The sequence below is a fragment of the Rhinoderma darwinii genome, chromosome 7 (assembly GCF_050947455.1).
Source record: "Rhinoderma darwinii isolate aRhiDar2 chromosome 7, aRhiDar2.hap1, whole genome shotgun sequence".
NCBI classification, from domain to species: Eukaryota; Metazoa; Chordata; class Amphibia; order Anura; family Rhinodermatidae; genus Rhinoderma; species Rhinoderma darwinii.
The window spans coordinates 116,306,600-116,325,287 of record NC_134693.1 but is presented as its reverse complement, the minus strand read 5'-3'; the positions used below and the strand labels follow the sequence as shown (position 1 = coordinate 116,325,287).

At 40.2% G+C, this 18,688-nt stretch overlaps 1 protein-coding gene across 3 annotated transcripts in view; it reads left to right on the top strand.

Moving 5' to 3' along the window:
- The window catches only part of CARD19 (caspase recruitment domain family member 19), a 46,472-nt gene that overhangs the window by 15,693 nt on the left and 12,091 nt on the right, over positions 1-18,688 (top strand). For all 3 annotated transcript variants that reach the window (XM_075832370.1, XM_075832371.1, XM_075832372.1), the window contains exons 2-3: positions 17,091-17,233; positions 17,909-18,062. In XM_075832370.1, the coding sequence (XP_075688485.1) occupies positions 17,091-17,233; positions 17,909-18,062 (297 nt within the window). The remainder of the gene's footprint in view (positions 1-17,090; positions 17,234-17,908; positions 18,063-18,688) is intronic.

The window sequence follows — 18,688 nt, the reverse complement described above, 5'->3', positions numbered from 1 at the left end:
ACCTTGGGGATCTTTATCAGGGCTGGAATCCCCGGGAAGAGGATCAGGTAGCGCTCGACCTGGGGATTACAGCCCTGCGAAAGACCCTGACTACACTGTCCATGTATGAAAAGTGATGTCAGGGGCTTCCAATTAGGGAGTCCGAAGCCAGAGCATCTGTAGCACTCTCGCCGAGGACTTTGGGATTGAAGAAGCCCTTGGCTCAATGTCCTGGAGACCCCGGCCAGAGTGCTTCCAATGTTCTGGCCGGTGACTACCTAGTTTAAGGCCCCTGACATCACTGTCCATATATGAAGAGTTGCGAGCAGGGTCCTCACTCCCCAGGTTTGAATTGTAAATGAACTTTGTCACTATGTAATGTCTGATATTGTTTGTTTCATGTTCCCTCTAAATTGTAAAGTGCTGCGTAATATGTTGGCGCTATATAAATAAAGATTATTATTATTATTATGGTGACGTCAGGGGCTGCCTCTAGGAGCGGAATCCCCGGCCAGAGCGTTGCCAATGCTCTGGCCGGGGATTTTCGCATTACAATGCCCCCAACGTCATTGTCCATATATAGAGGACAGTGACGGAAGGGGCTTTCCTAAGATAGGAGTCCCTGGCCAGAGCGTTTGCAATGCTCAGGCCAGGAACTACATAGCTGAAAGTATGTGACATCAGGGGCTTCCCCGGGCTCAGCGCTTAAAGTACCGATATGCCCAGGTGGTTCAGGCGGCATATCTCACTGTATGCCTATACATTGGTGCCTTCTGTGGGAGGGATACGTCGGAACTCTGCATGGTGCTTTTCCTTTGCTTTTTTCCTCCTGGAAATAAATAAATAGGTAACTGAGCGTTTATCACCATTGCCAAAACCTTCAGCACTGACTGGCAATGGGAATGGTAACAACCAGTTATAAGGTTGTTCATGCATTTCCTAGAGGAATAACAGAGGAATGGCATAACACAGAAACACCAAAAGATACACCAGAATTGTTACTTTATAAAACCAGTCATAGAGAGGTCCCCTTTAAGTGCATAATGGTTTACTGTCCCGATTACCCCCTGTAGACCTACTCCTAACACATCAATACGCAGTGCACTTATAAGGTATTCATGTATTATTCAGAATATTTGGATGTGCACGCGTTATGAGCTGAGCTGCAGGGTTTATTTAGATACACAAATCTACATAATAATGTGAAGAAAAATAGATTAATAGTAAGATCCGTCATCAGCAACTAGCCTGCTTCTTAATGGTTTACAGACAGCAACACATTTGTAAAAACAAAGGGTTAATGAATATGTAATACAACGTTGCTAAATTTTACATTTACTATTTAGTCAATGTTGGAGCTTCACTGTAATGTAGCATGTTCCTAATGTCTCGAGGTTTCTGACAACTTGTTTTGCACATACCCTGGGATGAAATAACATAAATGTGATTTGTATCAGTCAAGGTCATGGGGGATGTGCTAGATGTGAAAACAGAGGTCAGCAGTGATCTCTTAAAATATCACACTGGGACACATGCATATAAACTGTGCTAAGAAAAGGTGTCCGTGTTTCAAATAGCAACTTTTTGTTTTACATGAGGCCCATTGCATCCACTTGACTTGTATTAAGGCCACCTTCACATCACATTATTTCCCTACGCTTATCGTGTACATCGGGAAAGCTCCCGACGTACACGATAAACCTGTTCTTCGGGCTCTAATAGCCCGATGGAGGCCAAAAGACTGCCCTTTTGGCTTTCGTTGGACTGGTATACATTAGTATACCTCTTTTTTGGAGGGATAGAATAGAGTAGTAGACTACGCTATTCTTTCCTGAGGGGTCGTGCAAAAAAAAAGTATATTGCGCAGTATACGGTTCTTTAACATGGGAGGCTATGGGTGATGGGTGCCACTGTATTGTATCCAACACAGGCCTACGTTAAAAGTATACGTCAGGAGGCTCCTGACATCACTGTCCATATATGTGGTGTCCGGAGCTTCCCAATGCAAGGTTCCGGGTAGAACAGTGGAAGCGCTCGTTACATGTGAATGTTGGCCCTGGGGAAGCGGTCAATACATGGATGTATACCTCCGATGGAAGGCAATAACAAGATGTGAATGGGGCCTTATAAAATAGGGCACAGAACTAAAGGCCCTTTTACACTGGCCAATTATCAGGCAAACGAGCGTTCCCGATAATTGCTCTGTGTAAACAGGGCAACGATCAGCCGATGAACAAGCAAACGCTCGTTCATCGGCTGATCGTATCATTGTAAATACTAAAAAATGATCGTTGTCGGCAGCACATCTCCCTGTTTAAACAGGGAGATGCGCTGCCGACATGATAATATTGTATGGGGACTAGCAATCTGAGTAACTAGCGCTCGTCCCATACTAGCTCCTTGTAAAAGGAGCAAATGAGCGCCAATCAACGAGCTGTCTCGTTGATCGGCGCTCGTTTACACGGCCCAGGTCGTACCTTAAGGATTTCATTGATAGCATTCAGGCTGTTATTGTATTAGGGAAATGTAGTATTAGTTATTTCACGATAGATGTGAGTGAATCAATTCACCTGTTTTGTCGATTGTCCTGATTCCTAGTCCTCAGAATACAGTTGGAAAATCGATTCACCTGTTAGTCTCACAAATTTGCTAAAAGCGAATCTCAAACCTGCCAATGCATCTTCATATCAGACGATTTGCAAATCAGATCAAAACTTTTTTACTTTCCTAACAATCATATAGTTCCCTTTACTCCCTATGGGAGGCAGTGTTAGACACATACAAATTTTATCAATTCTAGAAATATTCCTTGCGTACTATCCATGGTGAACTGTACTGTAGTTTGAAGGGTAGGTCCACACACTGAGGAAAAATACTGCAATGATTCCGCAGCAATATTCTTGCTGCCAATTGTGCATTGAAGGGGTGAAATCCACTGGGAAAATCCAGAAAATCTGTGACATAGTTGACATGCTGCGTATTTGAAATCGGCAGCATGCCCTCAATTCTGCGTTGATTTTTTTTATTTATTTTTAAAACACTATCTACATGTATTGTACTGTACATTCTGCTGAACTAGGCCTTATCCAGCAATATATCTGACTGCAGGATTTACTCTGGTTAATATGGCTTCTAATTCTCTGCTGAGGCAGCTTCCAATTGTTGAAGAGATGTCAGATTTTGACAATAAAACATTCACCAGTTGTTTATTGACCCATCTTTAGAAGATGAGTTTAGTTGTTTAGCAGACATTGATAATATATGTTTTATAAGGTTATAAACCGAATACCCCATGAGGTAATTATAGTTTTTTACATATACAAACATAATAAAGATCTAAAACTGATGCTAGAAATTCAACGTACGACAATATAATTGGTCTATGAAGCTTTTCCTCCATCCACGTTCCTTGTATATAAGGTTGTAAGGCAAAGTCAGCAGAACTTGTTGACAAAACTTGCGTCGTTTATCACTTAGTTCTTCATTGTTGTGGCCCCCTAAGTTCCTCATCTTGGTCAATTCCCTAACTTAGCTCCCCCAATTTAACTAAGGAAGCCACTTAGATTAGGGTTAGTTAATTTCCAGTGTCGGATTGCAGTACCGTGGGCCAACCAGAGGAAATAATTCTTGGAGCTCACCCTTCAAGTATATAGAGATAATGCAAGACCACTATGTAGTAAAACAAAGAGCAATATTACCACCAGACATTGACAATCTAGTGGTAGATACCAGTTTTACACAGGCGCTCTTCAGGCCATATACAGTGGATATAAAACGTCTATACACCCCTGTTAAAATTCCAGTTTTTATCATGTTACAAGATGAATAATTGCAGAACTTTGTCCACTTTTAATGTGACCCATAATCTGTACAATTCCATTGAAAAACAAACTAAAATAATTTAGAGTAGAAAAATAAAAAGCAAAAATAATGTGGTTGCATAAATATGCACACCCTTAAACTAATACTTTGTTGAATAACCCTTTGACTTTATGACAGCATTCAGTCTTTTTTGGGTAGAAGTCTATCTGCATGGCACATCTTGACTTGGCAATTGTTGCCCACTCTTCCTTGCAAAAGCGCTCCAAATCTGTCAGATTGCGAGGGTATCTCCATCTATTATCCAGCCCAGAATGCCATAATGACTTCTTCCAGCCATATATTGCCTCTGCAGAATTTGCAACACAAACCTATTTAGCGCCTCGCTTTTCCAGCACCTCCCCCCACCTATTCCCCACCCTCTACAAAAACTCACCATCCATAGTGCCCCACACTGAAATAAAGCTCACTCTTGGTGCCACACTGTAATAGTAACCCCCTTTTGTGCTCCACATAATAATAGTGCCCTGACACAGTAATAGTGCCCCCTTTAGGCCCCACACAGCAATAGTGCCCTCTCTACATAGGAACGTTTCCCTAGTAGTTATGTCCTGCTTTGTGCCCCCTATAGTAGTTAGGTTCTCCTTTTTGTCCTCCATATAGTACTTAGGCCTCCCTTGTGTCTCCATATAGTAGTTAGGACCCCTTTGTGTCACCATGTTAGTTAGGTTCCGAAAAGTATTAGCAAAAAGCCTGTGCCATTGTGCAGTATAGAAATGCTGTACTCCCATGGGATAAAATGTGATCCTCATTTGTTGGACCTGGGATCGTCCTCCCCGTCTGTGGTCTGTAAATAGTCCTGTTGTATCACAGGTCGTGATGGGGTAAAATGTGAACCTCGGCTGTTGGACCTGGGATCGTCCTCCCCGTCTGTGGTCTGTAAATAGTCCTCCAGTAGTCCTGTTGTATCACAGGTCGTGATGGGGTACAATGTGAATCCTCAGCTGTTGGACCCTGGATCGTCCTCCCCATCTGTGGTCTGTAAATAGTCCTCCAGTTGTCCTGTTGTATCACAGGTCGTGCTGGTGAAGTGATCGTATAGATCAGTAAGTGCGTGAAAAAGTAACAGATCAGGCCTCGGTATTGGGTCAAAAATTACTTTTAATTTTTTTTTCCATTTAAAAAGATTTAGTCAAAAGACTGGTAAAATACAGTTTTTCGTAAGTGCGGAAATACGTTGGCACACCTTTACCAAACTATGATATCTATTACAAATATAATGGTGGTTTCTCTTGGCTCAAATACCCACAAAATCTCTCTCAGACCGGAGCAGGCAAAACTAAATTGGGTATGATCCAACAAATACCCTAAATAGCATATATAAAGTACAGTGAAGTTTACCGCTCAGACGGCACTGGTAACAGTCCAATATCATTCAGTATAGACACTCTCTCCCAGAAAAATGCAGTGGACAGTCCGCAATCCAATGAGGGTGTGGATGGTAATTCTTATCCTTGTAGTTCCACCAAGCTCCTTATCGTCTCCCTCCACATTCAAAGAACTCCTGGTAGGAAAAGGATCTTATGTCTCTAATAGATGGAAAAAGGAAGACACATAGTGCAACACCCTCTGCAAAAAGATTGCTCCACGCCAAGTTTAATCCATACTCACAGAAGTAACAAGAAATAAAAGCATCAAGGTAAGTAAAAATCTTTAAAATTTCTAGGCGGCACGCCAAACACTCTCGCCCGACCCTGGGTTTCGCCCTTCCGGCTTCCTCTGGGGCATGTGTGACGTGTCTAATTAACAGGTTTATATAGCCGCATATCATTTAAATTTACATAAATTTACATACATAAAAAATGGTTAAAAAAAACATATACACCCACAATGAGCTCTGCAATATATAGAGATAATCTGATCTTACCATCATAATCATATACATATATATACACTTTTATTATTTTTATATAAATGCCTAATCTCTTTAAAAAGTAAAAAAATATATATAATATATTATGCTAAACAAGCCTATTTGCCACCTTTATAGTTGGTTAGATTCCACATATCATCCCATATCCATTATATTGATTTTTATTTATATTTTATCAGTTGTTTTATATTTTTTCTGTCTCTAATTTTCCACTTAGTCTGAACTGTGGCCAATCTCTAAAGCTTCCAGAGCTTCAGTGAGCTGCAGCTAATCAGAACAATTAAGTTCTGCTGAGACAAGATCCCTTGGTCATAATGCTATGTGTGAACAAGTCTCTTACTAATACTATACATAGGGCATTTTTTGGCATAATTGTTTTCATAACATGGAACTACAAATATGGACCAGAATATCTATCAGATGGTATCTCACCAATATTAATAAATACTTGTATAAACAAAACAAAAACAAAAAAACATTTTTATAAAAAACACTTCAATTCGAAGTCTGAATTGAGTCCTAAGGGCTGAAGCGTTTTTAATTGATAGATCCAAAAACTTTCTTGCTTGCTCATTTTTTTAATAAAATCCTCCCCCCTCCAATGATTATCAATTGTCTCAATAGCAAAGAATTTAGTGTCCTTGGGATCTTTATGGTGGAATTTACAATAGTGTGCTGACACACTATGGTCCATCTTGCCTTTTCTGATGTTATTACAGTGTTCTGCTATTCGAGTTTTCAATTTGCGGGCTGTACGTCCTACATATAACTGCCCACAGGGACACTGCAATAAGTATATAACCCCTTTAGTATTACACGTTGTGAAATGTTTGATCTCATATTTTCTTTTATTTTCGGCATCCATGAAAAAGGTAACATTCCCCTTTCTTTTATTATACCCCACTTCTTTACAAGCTTTACACTTGTTACAGGAAAAAAATCCTTTTGTCGCAATAATTGGTTTTGTAGGAGCTTTTATAAAACTATGAGTAATTTTATCCTTTATATTAGGTGCCCTACGATGTACAATACTAGGATTTTTGGGCAACCTAGACCCTATAACAGGATCGTTCCTTACAATATGCCAATTTTTTCTAATAATATTTCGTATCAATGAAGAACTTGTGGAATATGTGGTAATGAACGGAACCCTTAATGTTTTATCATTATCATCAATTCTCTTTGTATGAAAATTATCAATTTTTTTGATGTTATCGCCAGAATGGACTGCGATTTCTTCTCTAACCTCCTTCAATGCTGACGACACCCTCTGTTCCTCATAATTCCTTTCTATCAAACGAGATTTAATAACTTGTGACTGTACATCAAAGTCCTCTATTTTTGTACAGTTTTTCTTTATCCTTTTAAACTGCCCTTTTGGGATATTCCGAAGCCAAGGTTTAAAATGGCAACTTGAACATTCAATATAACTATTACAGTCAGTAGGTTTGAAATAATTTTTGGTGTATAGTACATTGTTTTCTATAAAAATTTCCAAATCCAGAAAGCTAACTCTATTTTTATCATACTCTGAAGTAAAGGTCAGATTACATTTATTGTTATTAATATAATCTATGAAAGTTAATAAATTCTCTGTTGTTCCTTCCCAAATGATAACCACATCATCTATGTAACGTTTGTACAACTTTATGAATTCACAGAAAGGATTATTACTAGAGTAAATAAAAGAATCTTCCCAGACTGCCAGGTACAGATTTGCATAACTTGGTGCAAATTTAGCGCCCATAGCAGTACCGGCAGTCTGAAGGTAATAGTCTGAATTATACCAGAAATAATTCTTCTCTAAACTAAACCTAATGAGGTCTATAATAAAACGACCTTGCTCAGGAGTCATATTTTTATCCATACCAAGAGTATGTTCTACAGCCTGTATCCCTAATTCGTGGGGTATACAGGTATACAATGATGAGACATCGCATGTGCATAAAATAGTGTCTCTATTGACATTCACGGTTTTTAACTCCTCGATTACATGTGTGGAATCTTTCACATGGGATCTACTAGCAACAACATATTTTTGCAAGAAACAATCAATATACTCAGAAATGCGACTAGTTAGCGAATCTATTCCGGCTACAATTGGCCGACCTGGCGGATTGGTCTTGTTTTTATGAACTTTAGGTAAGTAATAAATTACAGGTATCTTGGGATGTTTTATATTTAAATATTCAAATTCACGGTCATTTAGAATCCCCCTCTTTTTTGCATCCAGAAGGAGACTCTCCAGTTGTTTTTTGAAAACTTCGGTAGGATTATTCTTTAGTTTTTTATAGGTAACACAGTCTGACAGTAATCTTTTCATTTCAGTGTGATAATCAGATTTATTTAAAATAACAATCCCCCCCCCCTTTATCCGCAGGTTTTATTATCACCTTAAGATCTTTTTCTAAATCTCTCAACGCTGTTTCTTCTGCGGAGGTTAAATTTTTTCCTTTATTCTTCACACTTATCAGATCCAATTGGTTGAGTACAACCTTTTTAAAAGCCTCAATACAATGGTTGTTGCTAATAAGGGGTATGAATCCTGATTTATCACGTAAATGTGTGTGGTTATATTGGTCTTTATGTCCTTCAAAGACTGTCTCTTTATGTGTGACGTTATCTCTACTATTTTTTATAGCGAAATGCTTCTGGAGGTTGAGGGATCGAATGAACTTGTGTACGTCAATGTATGTTTTAAATTTATTCATGGATTGTGAGGGTGCAAATTTAATCCCTTTACTTAGAACTCTATAGTGGTCATCTGTGAGTGTTTTATCACTCAAATTGAATACTCCTTTTTTACTCAGATCTCCTTCTGTTTTTTTGGGGGAACAGTCACCCCTTCTATTCTTTGTCCTTTTGCCTCGTCTAATTTTCTTTTTAGCGGCGTCAGTCTTTCCCCTTGAAAATGATTTTCTTTCTGGGGTATTAAATTTTGCGATTTTAATAACTGGTGGGGAAAATTTTTTGGATTAATACCATGATTCATGTTGCCTGGTTGTAATGAGGGTATGTATTGATCCACTTCCTGATATTGATAATTATTATAGTATCTCGGAGGCCTAAAACCTCTCTGTTGGTATGGGATATGGTGATACTGTCTATGATAGGCTTGAGAACTATAGTTATTCCTAAAAGAAGGAGGATAGCTCTGCTGGTATACTCCAAAATTTCTTCTTGGACTATTTTTATAAGTATTGCCATTGTAAGGCCTTCTATAATTTCTCCCATGTGTCTGATCATCTTGTCTGTGGCGATTATCGTACCCCTGTACAGGGACATTGCTAAATTTCTGTTCTCCCTTGTCCCCCAAATGCATATTGGTCTGTGTGATATCTAATTTTTGGTGCCATTTATATACTGTTTTATTTATATAGTCATTTTTTTTTTTTATATATTTCTTATGTTTTTTGGCTCTAATATCATTCTCAATCTTTTTAATTCTCTTTTGACTTAGTCCTGATAGTTCTATATAATCATCTAATGATTTAAATGGTTCTAATTTAATTTTATATTCTTCAATTTTTTCATTAAGTAATCTCAGTTTCTTTTTTCTTATATTAATAATGAATTGAATACCTTTAAAAGCACATTGATTTAGAAAATCTTCCCATGTATTTAAATCATGTGGATCGTAGTCCCCATTCAACTGCAGCTGCCACCTGAGGCCTTCAGGAATCATGTTTTCGCTTAAAAGTTTTTCTAGGGAAGCTACATCCCACATGAGGGATATCTCTTTGATAATAAATGTTTCAAGCTGTTTGAACATGGACTCTAGATCATCCGATCTCTGTTCCATATCTAGATCAACTTCTATATTGTTTGTAAAATCAGCAATATTTTGCGTACGGAAACTAAATATATCCATTGTAGGTAGTGCACAAGAAATAGGATCACAAAGATACAAATATAATGGTGGTTTCTCTTGGCTCAAATACCCACAAAATCTCTCTCAGACCGGAGCAGGCAAAACTAAATTGGGTATGATCCAACAAATACCCTAAATAGCATATATAAAGTACAGTGAAGTTTACCGCTCAGACGGCACTGGTAACAGTCCAATATCATTCAGTATAGACACTCTCTCCCAGAAAAATGCAGTGGACAGTCCGCAATCCAATGAGGGTGTGGATGGTAATTCTTATCCTTGTAGTTCCACCAAGCTCCTTATCGTCTCCCTCCACATTCAAAGAACTCCTGGTAGGAAAAGGATCTTATGTCTCTAATAGATGGAAAAAGGAAGACACATAGTGCAATATGTGTATGATATCAATAGTATGATATCTATTAGTTAGGTTCCCCTTTGCGCCCCCATATAGTAGTTAGGACCCCTTTGTGTCCCCATCTTATTTAGGTACCCCTTCGTGCCCCTATATAGCAGGTAGTCCCCCTTTTTGCCACCATATAGTAGTTAGATCCCATTGGTGCCCCCATATAGTAGCTAGATCCCTTTGGTGCCCCCATACAGTAGTTAAGCCCCCATGTGCCACCCATATGGTAGTTAGACCCCCATGTGCCACCCATATAGTAGTTAGGCCCCACTTGTGCCACCCATATAATAGTTAGGCCCCCCTTGTGCCACCCATATAGTAGTAGTTAGGCCCCTAGTGTTCTCAATATATTAGTTAGGCCCCCTTGGACCCCGCATATAGTAGTTAGGCCCCTTGTATCCCCATGTTAGTTAGCTCCCCTTTGTGCCCCTATATAGTAGTTAGATCCCTTTTGTTCCCCCATATAGTAGTTAGTTCCCCCTTGTGCCCTCCATATAGTAGTTAGGCCCCCTTTTGCCCCACATATAGGAGTTAGGCCCCCTTGTGCAATCCATATAGTGGTTAGGCCCTCTTGTGCCCGCCGTATAGTGGTTAGGCCCCCCTTGTGCCATACGTATAGTGGTTAGGCCCCCTTGTACCCTACGTATAGTGGATGTCCCCTTGTGCCCTCCACATAGTAATTAGCCCCTTGTGCCCTCCACATAGTAATTAGCCCCTTGTGCCCTCCATATAGTAGTTATATATTAGCTAGGTCCCCTTTGTGCCAGTGGAAAAAAAATTAACGATGAGCGGATAGGTCCTCTGCATGCTTCCATGACCTGACTTAGTGACGTTATCGTGTAACCGGTGCCAGGACGCCAAAGTCCTCCGGTGGCACAATCCGGCACTGTTCATTCCTATATGTTGTTACTGTCAGTTCCCTCTGCCCTTTGCTACATATAGTTGAAAGGACACTGACCTCTTAAATGGATCCCATTTACGGCTGGGCAATTATGTCCTAAATTAAAATCACGATTAATTGAACATGTTACCTGGATTACTATTAATGAATGATTATTTAGGCCACACCCCTTTTTGCATGCTACGCCATTTAATTAATACTTATCCCCTGAGTTTGCTGTATACTACTGTATAGAATATACCCCCTGACACTGACCCCACACAGTAGATTGCCCTCAGTGCTCCCCACACAGTATAATGCCCCTATAACTGCCCCCCCACACAGTATAATGCCCTTATGGTGGCCTGCACAAAGTATAATGCCCCCCATATTTGCTTCCACACAGCATAATGCTCCCCATAACCACCCCCCACAGTTAATCCCCCCCCCCCCCCGCTGTGTAATGTCCCCATAGCTGCCCCCACACAGCCCCAATAGTGGCGGATAACCATAATATACATAATCACCTAACACCGATCCAGCAACGAGTGGAGGAGATCCCTCTGGTCTGTGCTTCACGGCACAGACAGGCGCGATGACGTCACTGCCTTGCGTCCGGCGATACATAGTGAATGGTAGAGCAGGGACCTTGCAGTCTGCTGCTCTACCGTGGGATTAAACTGTATCTGTGTCCTGAAGATGCAGATACAGTTGAAACATGGAAAAAATAACTGATAGAAATGAAATTCATTTGAATGGCCACCGTGTAAAGCTACAGTACATGAGTGCCAAGGCACGAGGTTAGAAAAGCCGGACTCACCACCATGATCAGTTGGGTTAATTTAAAAAAAATGGGATGGCTTGGTGAGACGCACTCTATAAGCTAGAGTAATGTTTTGCTGTAAGGGTATGTTCACACGTAGAGTCAAAAACGTCTCAAAATACGGAGCTGTTTTCAAGAGAAAACAGCCCCTGATTTTCAGACGTTTTTTTAGCAACTCGCTTTTTTCGCTGCGTTTTTTGAGCTGTTTTCATTGGAGTCTATGAGAAAACGGCTCCAAAAATGTCCCAAGAAGTGTCCTGACTTTTGACGAGGCTGTCATTTTACAAGCCGTCTTTTGACAGCGACGCGTAAAATGACAGGTCGTCGGCACAGTACATCGTAAGACCCATTGAAAGTAATGGGCAGATGTTTGCCGACGTATTGGAGGCGTTTTATCAGACGTAATTCGAGGCGTAAAACGCCTCCAATACGTCTGAAAATAGGTTGTGTGAACCCAGCCTAATTCTTCTCTCCTCTTAATTATATGGTTATTTTATGTCTACTTCCAGGCATAATCCTTCGCTATGGTATCAGGAAGATTCTCCTGCTCATTTGTGTCAAGCAAAAGGTTACAATTTTAGCTTCTACGGCCATAAACAAAAAGTTTGTTTCGGTTTCACTGAGTAACATCAAAACCATCCTATTTGCATATCCTATTCTGACAGATGCTTATTTTGTATGCAAAGAGAAAATTCAGCTTGGAGTATAAGTTATTATATGTTAAATGAGATGAGTCAGCCAACCGATGAGTAAGAGGATTAGTGTGTCAGGACTGCCGAAGAAAAAGATTAAACTTTCTACGGATTCTACTCTACTCAGTGCTGGCGTTAGGGGGGGAGGGAATTAGTTAATTGCATAGGGCCCCTATCCTCTTAGTGTCCCCTGCCCACTATAGGAAAGGGGGAGCTGTGTGGCACTATATAAAAGGAGGCTGTGTGGCACTATATACAATGGTGCTGTGTGGCACTATATATAAGGGAGGGGGGCCAGTGTGGCACTATATATAAGGGAGGGGGGCCAGTGTGGCACTATATACAAGGAAGGGGGCTATGTGGCACTATATAGAAGGGAGGGGGAGCTGTGTGGCACTATATATGAGTGGGCTGTGTGGCACTATATACTAGGGGGCGGCTGTATGGCACTATATACAAGGGGGAGGCGCTATCTACAGGGGGCAGTGTGTGGCGCTATCTATAGGGGGGCATTATTACTGTGGGGCAAAAATGGGGCACTGTTACTGTTGGGGCACTTTTATTGTGTTGAGCATTGAGGGATCATTATTACCATCTGGGGCACTGTGGATTACGAGTTTGTTTAGAGAATGGGGTATAGATAGGGAGGCTGCTGGAAAAACATGAAACCAACATGTCTGTGTGTCAAATTCTGCAGTGACGAGTCGTGGCTGGAATAAACCATTACAGTGGTCTGGGCCAGATGGTGAAAAAAGTGAATGACTCTAATCAGAGAAAACATCACCTGTGAGTCACTAGATATAAATGTGCTGTAATCACTTATATTGTCTGCAGAGCTCCTGTTTATAACTGGTATCTACCACTATATGGTCACTACATGGTGGTAATATTGGTCTCTGTATAGTGTTTTTTATTCAGTAACAGTACAGGGGGATTATTCAGTCACTGGTTATGATGTGGTGGTATTATTCAGTAACAGTATGGGGCTATTATTCAGTAACCGTATGGTGGCATTATTCAGTCTATATGGTTATGGTGTGGCGGTATTAATCAGTAACAGTATGGCGGTATTATTCAATCACTATGCGGTTAAGGTGGTGGTATTATTCAGTAACAGTATGGGGGTAATCAGTCAATGTGGTTATGGTGTGGAGGTATTATTCAGTAACTGTAATGGGGTATTATGCAGTCACTATGTGGTTCTGGTGTGGCGGTATTATTTGGACCTTTTTATATTGTGTTATTGGTAATATTGGTCTTATAATAGTGAGTTGTGTTCAGTAACGGTATGCAGGTAATATTTAATGCGGTATAGCGGTATGATTTAATAACTGTATATACATAATTTTTTGTGTGTGAGAGGGGGGACATATGCTTTGGGGCCTGCAACACTCCTGGATATGCTGGAAATCAATGATGCAGTTCTCTGCACACCTCCTTCTGAATTATTGATACAGTAATTCAGCATTTGAGGCCCCACTTTTAACTTTGCCTAGGGCCACACTTTGTCTAAAACCAGCCCTGACTTTACGGATTTAGTTTACACTTCTAATCTTAAAATGCACACACATAATCTTTGGCTGTAAAAGTCCACATTTTGCCCAAGTTCTTATAGCTGAGGTTTACCTTTAGTGAAACTGCACTTGTAAATTAGGGAATTTAATATATTTTTAAAATTCCTAAGCATAATTTTACTATTGAAACTATTCCATTGTATTAATGAGAGCAATTAAATACTCGAGCAAAGAGCAGTATACAGTTACTGTTTCACGACAAGCTGTGTCGGCCTCACCATAGACCGGATACAGGCTGCAGGAAATAGAAGACAAAGAGCATATTAACTAGGCTGAAGTCAGCAGTGGAGTTGTGATCAAGTGAAGAAATATCAAGTCCACCTTAAAGGACCAGTTTCACGGAAAAAAATTTTTTTATATCTATTTGCTTTTAGTGTTTTATTAAAACATGATTTATTTATTTGTGTGTTTGTGTTTTACTTTTTTTTATTTTTTAACTTTTTCTTCTCTATGGGGGCTGCCATTTTTTTTTCCATCTCTGTATGTGTCGATTAACGACACATACAGACATGGAATACGGCATATACAGCCCCATAGGGAAAGCGAACGGGGCCCTTTCCATCCACTATGCTGTACGCCGTCTGTGTGGGAACGACGCATGCGCCGCTCCCACACAGTCCAAATTGAAGGTCTTCGGCCGAGCGACGTCCGGCGCCATTTTCTTGTGGACCGGAAGCCGCGGCCGGACAGTAAGATTACTACTTCCGGTCGCGGCTTCCGGACTTGTGCGGAGGGAGCAGACTGAGCGGACGGACCGGAGGGAGCGGCGGCGGCAGGAGCAGGTAAGTTAGGTCTGTGTATGTACGTGTTTTACTGTGTGTTTATTACTGTATGTAAACCTGCTACACTGTGTGTTAGCTCAAATAACGGCGGCACACAGTGTAGGAGGTTTGACCGTTCAATCCCCTCATTTCTCCCGGTACTAGCCAGGATAAAGGAGGGGGGATTCTGAGAGCTCACTAGAGCGAGTGAGTTTTCTCAAATTTTGCAGCATAAAGCAATGTGGTTGCTTTACCACATGCCAATGCTGCAATTTTGGGAATTGCTCCATCTAGTGACCAGCGCTGGGAAATATTATAAATTAGAATCTAATTTATAATATTTCCTGACTCGAACAATGTTTATACTTATACACTAACTGTTTAACTAAAAAAAAAATTCTAGCGACACATTCCCTTTAAAATGACTTTAAAATGACTTCTTCCATGGAAACCATTAACCAGAGTGACTCACAATTTATCAATGTCGGAATCTGGTAGCTCAGTAAGCAGTGGGAGGCAGTGGTGGATATAACATTGTGTACCATAGTGTGACTGTATTGTAAAAGTTCCCCCAGACATTATAACAGATCAGTAGATGTGCTGCCAATGTCTAATATAACAATATTCTAGTAATATATTCATGAAAAATACTCTTCTTTTTTTTTTTTTGCCTTGCAAGTGTACACCACTTACAAATAAGTATCATTTAGAGGAAAAAGGAAGGGTAAAGTATGGAGAAAAGTTAAACAAGACTAAAATATAACTTTTTATTGTTTCAATTAAGATATCTCATGCTAGAGAAAGAGGATCTGATGGCCCTTTCGCAAATTACTCGGCTTCTTTTAGGAAGCCGACCATGGAACAAAAGTTGCGGAGAGTATTGTTTCCTACATTCATCGCATATATACAGGTCGCTGTATGGAAGGGATACTTTGAATAAAATATTAGACTTCTATTCTCTAACTACTTTTTCAATATACTATAACATTGCAATTTAGAGTACATAAAATCCTTTGGTACTCAAGAAGAACCTGCCTACCATAAAGAGATGACATTGGGCTACATCTTATAAGCCACCACAAATGAATCAGTAATTGCGATACTTCACACAGATTTGTAGCACAATCACTGACAAATGTAATTGTCTTGGCTCAGTACATATAGCATCGGCTAATTGATTCTTGAGAGTCTCTTGGGTATTGTAAAAGGATTTTGATTGACTGAGAATATAGGAAAATGGGGGTTTTCTTTTGGGAATATTGAAAGATGAAAGTGATTAAGAACGGAGGAAGCAAAGTCATTTATGTGAAAAAAAAAGTATTGCAATGATCAATTTTACACACTTTGCTGTTACTTCTGTCTTCCTTATCCAGGGAGTCTTCTAAAGGCCCTTTTCACGTGCCAGTTATCATGCAAATTAGCATTCACAGAACGCTCGTTGACGATAATTGCCCTGTGTAAACAGGGCAGCGATCAGCCGATGAACGAGCAAACGCTCGTTCATCAGCTGATCGTATCGTTTTAAATGCTCAAAATATTATTGTTGTCGGGGCAGCGCATCACCCAAGTGCTGCCAACCCGATTGAAACGTATGGGGGCGAACGATCGAAGTAACGAGCGCTCGTCCCCATAGTAGCTCCTTGTGAAAGAAGTAAACGAGCGCCGATCAACAAGCTGTCTCGCTGATCGTTCAAAATTGGCCGGTGTAAAAGTACCTTTACTTTTTATTCATTATTCATTGGTTTTGCTGTTCATTACGGGTTAAAGGGATTGTACACTTTGGAAATTTCCTTTTTCTTAGAAGTGTATACTGACCATAAGTTGCCGGGACTTCCAGCAATCCGCTCTAATCTGCAGGGAAATTTGGCAGCAAGTATTACATTTCTCTCTAGCACCGCCACAGGGGAAATTAAGTATTACACAGTTCTCATTTAAATCAATTGGCTGTCCGTTTAATGCATGGACATGCCGGGTCCCTCAGAGAATGTCACACTTTGTAGTTGCTGTCTGCTCAGACTGATAGATGAGGGGCTTTGATTGTAGACTCCGTCTATTAACAAAGAATTCCCTAATAGGATATTTGAAAATAGGTTTTCTAAACCAGACAATCCCTTTAAGAAATCTATGCCTATTTCATTTTTACATATCACTTGTCCATACAGGCAGCTTTATGGGGCAGGATATGTCCATAGCACTCAATGGGTATATCTGATGTAACTCCCCTATACGGACGAGCAGCATGTAAATCCTTCCCCAGCAGCCACCCATTTCTGCGCCTTTTCCTAATTTCTGTTAACGAATAGACTATTCATCGACCAGCTCTTATTATTCTGCCATTTTTCTTATTATTTCCAGACCACTCTTATTCCGACCGGCTACTCCAGGACACAGCGTACCTGAAGAGTAATAGTAATTTGACTGAAAGGATTGTGGACAAAATCATTTTGCAGCTAAATCGTGTCTATCCCCAGGTTCTTTCCAATAAGGAAGCTGAAAAGGTAACATATAACTTATTTTTAATACTCCATTGAGGATAACTTGTTCTTTCTTTTGCCATCAGTTTGGTAAAAAAAAAATATAAAAAGGGACCCTGTGCATAAAAGGGAAATCCGCCTAAAATTGACCTCCTGGAGGTCACTGGTGGAATCCACTAGTTCAGACCTCCACCATTTTCATTGTATGTTTTACTATGAGTAAAGGTACTTTTACACGGCCCGACCTGGGCCGTGTAAACGAGTGCCGATCAACGAGTCAGCTTGTTGATCGGCGCTCGTTTGCTTCTTTCACAAGGAGCTAGTATGGGGGTGAGCACTTGTTACTCCGATCGTTCGTCCCCATACATTATTATCATGTCGGCAGCGCGTCTCCCTGTTTACACAGGGAGATGTGCTGCCGACAACAATAGATCAGCTGATGAACGTTCATTGGCTGATCGTTGCCCTGTTTACACAGGGCAATTATCGGGAACGAGTGTTCCTAAGTGCAATACGTGCAAATGTTAACATAGACAAGGCATCTTATGTGTCCGTTTGAGAAGTTGAATACCACATATAAGAGATCATCTCCTGATTCACCAGGATTTTTCAAGTTGGCCACCATAGATTATGAATACGTCATTGCTGTGTACATTATGGAAGGGTATATACTAAGCTACTAAAAATGATCATTTACAGTTTAGGAGTCTGAAAACCCCTCTCCGCACTCGGCTGTCTGATCTAGTGAAGCATCTACAGAGAAAAGGAGAACGAGAATGTCAGGAGTTCTACAGGGCTGTACAGAACAATGCAGACAAGGTGTACGCCACACTACCAAGCAGAAACAACCTGAGTAAGTGACCACCACAACTGCATCAGAACTGTGACTATATACAATTCATCAGCAATTGTCATCTCAGATATCACCCATTTGGTATATCAAATGTCAGGTGTTGGCAATTGCAATATCCTTACGTGAAATAAAATGAATGCAATTATTGATGTCATAAGTTTTGACATTACAAAGTTTTTATATTCTTAAGGACATCACAATACATGACAGATGAACTAATGTCCACTTGACTGTCATCCAAGTTGACATCATGCCTTGTGTCTGATATGTAATTATTTTTCAGAATGACATCACAATTGGTGACAACTACAACAGCAATAACTTCACAATGGGATTTTGCAGTGATAATGACAACACAATGGGATACTGCAGTAATGACAACACAATGGGATACTTCAGTGATAATGACAACACAAAGGGATACTGCAGTGATAATGACAACACAATGGGGTACACTGCAGTAATAACTATGACAACACAATGGGATACTGCAGTAATGACAACACAATAGGGTACTTCAGTAATAACAATTACAACACAATGGGGTACTGCAGTGATAATGACAAACACAATGGGATACTGCAATGATAATGACCACACAATGGGGTACTGCAGTAATAACAATT